General features: G+C 52.8%; 1 protein-coding gene across 1 annotated transcript; it reads right to left on the reverse strand.

The window, feature by feature from the left end:
- Window positions 1-903: 903 nt before the first annotated feature.
- Window positions 904-5,624, reverse strand: ZCCHC9 (zinc finger CCHC-type containing 9). Its single transcript, XM_036403157.2, has 5 exons — window positions 5,284-5,624; window positions 3,967-4,117; window positions 3,669-3,761; window positions 2,697-2,765; window positions 904-1,127 (listed from the first exon to the last, which is right to left on the reverse strand). The coding sequence occupies exons 1-5, from the start codon at window positions 5,548-5,550 to the stop codon at window positions 1,012-1,014; spliced, it is 696 nt and encodes a 231-aa protein (XP_036259050.1). The 5' UTR covers window positions 5,551-5,624; the 3' UTR covers window positions 904-1,011.
- Between the last annotated feature and the right edge of the window lie 1,673 nt (window positions 5,625-7,297).

Here is a 7,297-nt window from a genome sequence, read left to right on the forward strand (position 1 = left end):
AAATGACTGTTACCAAAATGTCCATATTAAACTGATAGCTTTGAGCTGTTATCCAATAGTTAACTAAAACTCCGTAATTAATCCTTGGTTTCATTCACACCCACTCCTCTTCCCCATTTAAAAATGTGCTCTGATTAATACTAACTGAACATACACCCCTTATCTCAGTCTCCACAGAAATCTAAAATATGACCTCTAACCACTGTATTCTTTAGCAATATTTTATTAAAAACAATTACCTGTACAAATATAAAATATCCCCACAAAATTTAATTCCCCATATTTGTTTTTTGCTGCAAGAAAAATATGTGAGGGAAGGTCAGGGTGCATTTCTCCGGTAATACTGGTGGATGCAGGAACTCTTGTTTGGAGTTGGTTTCTTAATTTTTCTGTTTAATATCTGCCAGTTTGTTTTTTTTTTTTAAGAAAAGTTTACTTCCAGCTCACGAAGGTATAGAAACACTGCAGATTTTTGAGCATTTTCTTTGAAAAAGAAGTAAATAAGCTAAGGAAGCTTCTCACTTGCTCTTTAATTCCTTAGGGGTGTGTTTCACCGGAGGTTTCAGAGGAAGGGCTGGATTCTGTTAGTGAACACACTGAAATGACCCAGTGTGCATGACCTATCAGGTTAATGGCTGATAATTACCACTACAACCATCAGGAACTGCACCCCAAGCTTTACAGCCCACAGGGCTGATCTCAACCTTCACCACAAGACTGCTCAAGCGGGAACATATGGAGGAATAAGTTCATTATTCCTAAAAGGAATAGGCAAAACCAAACCAGAATCCAAGAGCCTTTAGAAAACACCCACAATTCCTTTAATAAAACAGCCACTTGCTGTGCTCCTGTTGTTCCCAGCTTTACAGTGCGCCAGGCAAGTTTGGGAGGCAAACCGGGAAAATGAGGGGAGACAGAAAACCCAACAGTTCCTCTGCAGCTTGCTTGATTTTCTGGATCTGTCGTCAGCACTCGAGTGCAGCAGGAGAACTCTCTGAGAGGCAGGAGCCTTCAGAAAGTGACAACCTTGGGTCGCTTGGGCTGCGCTCTCTGTGGTGCCGGCGCGGCCGCGACGTCCTCGTGGTCCGCGCTCAGGCCGGGGGTCCAGCGCCCGACTGTCACCTGCTCTGCAGGGACACAGGACAGCAGTGCCAGGCCAGCCCTGCCGCTGCACGGCCTGGGCTGAGCGCCAGCAGGGCAGCACACCCAGCACTGGCTCATCAACATTAACTGCAGCTGCTGAGTGGCCTCCTCCGAGAACACAGCCGGCGATTTACCGGGTCACCCCTCACTGTCCCCAGGTGAGACCCCACCTGCAGAGCTGCCCGGCCTGCAGGAGCCCTGGGGCTGCTGTGGGGCAGGGCTGGGACCCCAAAGCCTGTGCTGGGCCCGGAGCCCAGAGCCCCGTGCTGGGCCCGGAGCCCAGCGTGGGCAGCAGGGCAGGGGGGATTCTGCCCTGTTGCCCATGGGGAATGCCAAAGGAGCCCACATCAGCCTCTGGGCACTGAGGCTGGCCCAATCTGCCTGAGGAAACTGGAATCTGCAGTGCCTGAATGTCTTTGCCAGCTTTCACCTGTCCTCCTGTACCTGAACATCCCCTGCACAATGCACACTTGATCTTAAATATCACAATTCTCACAATTCCTGCCAATGGTGTCACAGTTCCAAGTAACTCGACTGCTTTTAACCAGCACTGCTAGTTTTGAAAGAAGTCTCTTAGGAAAATAAACAGCCCTACATTCCTCATAATGGATGCGAAACTTGCCACAAAAAGGTAGAAAAAAATCTACCTACAGGCTTCTAAAACATCAGTCACTCAAGTGGGTACAGCCTTGCTACTTGCAAAAGAGTTTGGGGAAATTTCAGAGTCTTTTGGTGTCATAAACTTCTGTCATACCAATTCAGACCAAATCTGACCCATTCTAAACTGGAAAAGCAGTACATACCTAGAATCCTACATATGGTCTCAGACCTAAAAATATCATTAATGTAGGATCAGATATAGAGAATGCCATAAATAATTCTTACACAAATTTCACCAAAGTGGATTATGAAGTGGCACAATAACTAAGTGTCAGAGAAACGAAGTAGAAAAATGCACAAGTGTGTCACCACTCCAGTAACAGGATCATTCTTCAAACCCTTTTTGGATGCTTTGCCTCCTGTAGGACAGTGGGGGTTTGGGGTACCTAAATCAAATTTTCCACCCACATGGATAGCTGAGGAACACGTAAGGAAGCAGTCCATTAGCTGTGAATCCAGCTGGACAGATCTTCCTTGTCCCTGTCCTGGGTGCCTGACACACCTGCCTGCACACACCACCACCCTGCACCTGGCACTGGGCTCAGCTCCACCACTCCACACTGAAATCTGCAAAAAGCAGCAGCCAGTTCTGCTGTACAGCTGCCAGACTGTGAACAGCAGCACAATTACTGGCCAAAAAAAACCCCAACCAGATTATTTCATATGGCTTTCAGATACATACGAGATGAACTTTCTGTTTAAAAAAAAAAGAATTGTCTTAGTTTTGCACTGCAACTTGCTGCCTCCTCCACACCCTCCCTGTTGCTGTCCCAACAAAAGGTCACCTCTGCTGCTTCCAAGCCCTCTTCCAAGCCTTTTCCCTGACCAGAGCCATGCAGAGCAGCAGCTGAACCCTGCTGGACCCACAGCCACCCCACAGCCCTGCAGCTCACCTGCGTTCTGCTTCTCCGGGCAGTCTTTTTTGAAGTGCTCCACTGAGCCACACAGTTTGCAGCCCCCACCTGTTCACACAGAAAGTTGTTACTCATCTGAGGGGAAAAAACACCATAAAACACCCAAAAAACACCCAACCAAACACCCTTCCTGTGTCTGTGAGGGACAGAGCTGTTTGGGGTCACACTGTGCTGTACAGCACCACACACCACGCATTCCAGCCACTGCTCACTGGGCATTTCTGATTTGATAGAAGCTCTATTTTTGAGAAACAGGCTGAATTCTGCTGAAATCCACACTCAAATGAACTTATAAAATTGACAGGGGCTCCTGAGAGGCAGGTAATCCAACTGCAGGCACTGAGATGTGAAATTCTACACAACACAAAATCCCACAATACAAACACTTGAAAGCAAGGTGATTTTTGTTCCACTCCAGCTGTGCTGCAAGATCACCCTCTGGAGTTTGCCAAGGCCCCACATTTGTGCTGGGAAACACCAGAATGCTGGTTGTTGGAGCCAATGGAGGAGTGAAATCTTCAAAGTTAGACCCCGTTTCTCATTACTCAGACTGAAGATGCTCTTCCTTTAGTGACAGCTTGTGTTTTGTAATTCCCAGAATTTTAAGCTACTGTGTGGGAACGTTCCTACCACCTACTTGGGTGCATGTAAATACACACTGCCTAATTCACACAGGATTTTGTTCCTTTGTTCTGATGCTGAGGCACAAGCGAAGTCTCACACTTTGCACCTCATCCTGTCATTTAATACTAACCCTACCCTTAAAGCAGAAATCTCCAGGTTATTCATTTGACAACAAATTCCCCAGAATCACTCTGCTTTTACTGAAAGATACACAGGAATTCCTTTTAGCCACATTCTTATTCTCTTGCAGAGTTACTTTGCTCTGTGTCAGGTAGGAAGGACACAGAAATTTAAATTTAACTAAATTTAGTGAATCTGAACACTCACCTTCAGCATACAACCCCTTGGGATTATCCGGACACGACCTTGACAGATGTCCCATCTCACCACAGATGAAACACTTTGCATATGGAAATGGCCCTGCAAAATTCCACAACAGGGTTTATGGTCCACATCAAAACCCTGGTGAAGTCACAGACCCAACACAGTGTAATGACAACAGATTACTGCCAGGCTCCCTGTTAATACTGCAAAACTTCAATTTCTAGCATACAAAGCTTCAGGGTCAGCACTCAGACAATTCAGAGCCAAGCACTTCACAACAGCAAAAATTCCTGAGACCCACCAGCAGCTGGGTCCACCTTGGCTCTGCATTTGCTGAGGTCGTGTTCCGTGGATCCGCAGCGGTAGCAAATCCCCGTCCCCATGTCCTGGCTCTCCAGCACTGCAGGACAATCAGCCACGCCGTGGCCAGGTTCTCTGCAGTGGAAACACACCTTGGAAGAGGAAAATCCAGTGATGAATTCTGTGAGTGGCACCCAAAACCTGGAAATCCCAGCCTCGCGGGGCCTGTAGAGCAAACACCATTTTGTCCCCAGGAAAAAGCAGCCAGGAAGAGACTTTATGCTCTGCCAGCAAACCACATTATCATGGGTACTTTTCTCCTTTAACCAGCAACACGCAGTTTGATGAATCACACACTGAAATTGCTGCAGGAGTTAGTTTCACCCAGGAACCAAGAGGGGCTGGGGAATCCTCAAAGGGGCAGGGGGAACAGTGCTGAGCCAGCAAAGCCACGCTAAAGGCTACAACTGGGACTGAAAGCCACCTTTTGTTCCAAACTTCACATCTTTCACCTGAAGCACGGTGTGCCTGTGGCAGGGGAGGGCTGAGCTCTTACTGAGTCCCACCACAGGGGGGGAGAGAGAGACCTGTACCTCTTTTAACAGCGTTATGGGAAAATGACTGGGGGTTAAAAGGGGAAATTTCAGGGGAAAATACTCCCCCCTGTGTGTCTACTCCCTGGATGGGACCCCCCCACACGGAGCACAATCCAGGCAGGACTAACAGGAGCGTGGAGCGGGGCAGAGACCCCACAGCCCTGCCAAAATCCTTGCAGAGGAAGGAACCTTGCAGCTGATCAGCCACACAGCAGCTGAAAGGCAAGGGAGATAAAGGAGGATGTTCTGTGGGATCAACAGCTGGGGTGAAATCCCTATCTTTGGACTGACCACATCCCAGCCCAGGGTTACCCTGAGCGACCCACTCCCCAGGTACGACCACCCCTAACTAAGATGTGTGGCTGAAGTCACTGAATCTCCACCTAACAGTAAATAAACGGTATAAAAGTGGGTTAGGAGCAGGGAGAAGTCTGGGAAGACTCCATGGTAATCTGTGGGATCAGCTGAACCTACTGTCTGTTCCCCACAGAGTGAGGACTGTGCTCTGTGTGAGCTTTACTAGGAGTTAGACCTTGTAATTGTATTGCTTTGATTAGATTACTTTGGACAGGCTATCACCGGCATCCCCCCAGCCTTAACCCGACACATTTTTATTACAAAGGGTGTAACTGTGCTCACTGTTCATGCCAGCTGACACACTATCCATCGCTGGGCAGAAAGGGTTTCTCCCTTTATTCCCGTGTTTGCAGAGCAGGGCTCACCATGGCGTTCTTCTTCCTCTCCTGCCTCCTCAGCCTCCTGCTCTCCCGCCGCCTGTCCTTCCTCCGCGCCTCCTCCTCCTCCTGCTGCTGCTCCCCGCGGTGTGCCGCGAACCCGTTCACGTCCTGGTTCTCGTACTCCTTCTTCCTCCTCCTGCTCCGCGCTGGCGGCGGCGGCTCCGGCTCCGCGCCCGGCGCCAGCTGCTCCCAAGGGGTGGCGGACAGAGCCCGGGCCCCAGGCGGGGCGCTGCGCCGGGCCCAGCGGGTCATGGCCCGGCTCCGGCACCGGCAAAGGCCCCGGAAAAGGCTCCGGAAAAGGCTCCGGCACGGCCAAGCCGCGCACGGTGATGACGGACGGGAAGAGGAGGAGCGGGAGCCGGGGCAGGCGGAGCGGGGAGCTGGGCGGGAGGCGGTGCGTGAGGGGCTGTGGGGAACCCGCCATGGCAGGGACACCTCCCAGCGTCCCAGTGCCCAGCCTGGCCTTGGGCAGTGCCAGGGATGCAGGGGCAGCCCCAGCTGCTCTGGGCACCCTGTGCCAGGGCCTGCCCACCCTGCCAGGGAACAATTCCTCATTGCCAAGATCCCAGCCAGCCCTGCCCTCTGGCATTGGCAGCCATTGCCTGGCTGCTGTCCCTGCAGCCCTTGGCAATTGTCTGTGTCCATCTTTGCTGCAGCCCCTTCAGGCCCTGCCAGGCCACCCTGAGCTCAGGCCAAAGCTTCTCCTGCCCAGGTGAGCAATGGCAGCTGTGCCAGCCTTTGCTGCCGGCAGAGCTGCTCCATCCCTCTGCCCGTGCTGGAGCCTCCTCTGGCCTGGCTGCAGCAGCTCCAGCTCCTTGCTGGGCTGGCCCAGGGCTGGGGCAGCTCTGCAGGTGGGCTCTGACTGAGGGGCAGAGGGGCAGAATCCCCCCTGCCCTGCTGCCCACGCTGGGCTGGGCCCAGCACGGGGCTCTGGGCTCTGGGCTCTGGGCTCTGGGCCCAGCACGGGGCTCTGGGCTCTGGGCTCTGGGCTCTGGGCTCTGGGCCCAGCACGGGGCTCTGGGCTCTGGGCTCTGGGCTCTGGGCTCTGGGCCCAGCACGGGGCTCTGGGCTCTGGGCCCAGCACGGGGCTCTGGGCTCTGGGCTCCGGGCCCAGCACGGGGCTCTGGGCTCTGGGCTCTGGGCCCAGCACGGGGCTCTGGGCTCTGGGCCCAGCACGGGGCTCTGGTCTCTGGGCCCAGCACGGGGCTCTGGGCCCAGCACGGGGCTCTGGGCTTGGCCCAGCACGGGGCTCTGGGCTCTGGGCTCCGGGCCCAGCACGGGGCTCTGGGCTTGGCCCAGCACAGGCTTTGGGGTCCGGGCCCAGCACGGGGCTCTGGGCTCTGGGCTCTGGGCCCAGCACGGGGCTCTGGGCCCAGCACGGGGCTCTGGGCTCCGGGCCCAGCACGGGGCTCTGGGCTCCGGGCCCAGCACAGGCTTTGGGGTCCGGGCCCAGCACGGGGCTCTGGGCTCTGGGCTCCGGGCCCAGCACAGGCTTTGGGGTCCCAGCCCTGCCCCACAGCAGCCCCAGGGCTCCTGCAGGGCCGGGCAGCTCTGCAGGTGGGGTCTCACCTGGGGACAGTGAGGGGTGACCCGGTAAATCGCCGGCTTTGTTCTCGGAGGAGGCCACTCAGCAGCTGAAATTAATGTTGATAAGCCAAATAATGCTTCCTTCTTGCCTCAAGTTAGGCTACTGCGTCTTGCGTTTTTAGCATTTCACTGGATCCCCATTGTGAAAAACGTCAGTCACTTGTTTTTAAAATATTGAAAGTTTAATAGTAATAAAATGGTTATAAAAATAGTAATACAATTAGAGTAATAATAATTTGGACAGTTTGAATTAGGACAATATGAGACAATAAAAACAAAGAGTTACAGATGTCTGGTACCTTTTTTTGGGCAGCACGAACTCGAAAAAGAACCCACGTTAACAGAGGATTAACCCTTAAAAGCAACAGCCTGTTGCACATTCATACACCTCATCCATGATGCATAAATTCCA

Source organism: Molothrus ater, chromosome Z, assembly GCF_012460135.2.
Source record: "Molothrus ater isolate BHLD 08-10-18 breed brown headed cowbird chromosome Z, BPBGC_Mater_1.1, whole genome shotgun sequence".
Classification (NCBI taxonomy): Eukaryota; Metazoa; Chordata; class Aves; order Passeriformes; family Icteridae; genus Molothrus; species Molothrus ater.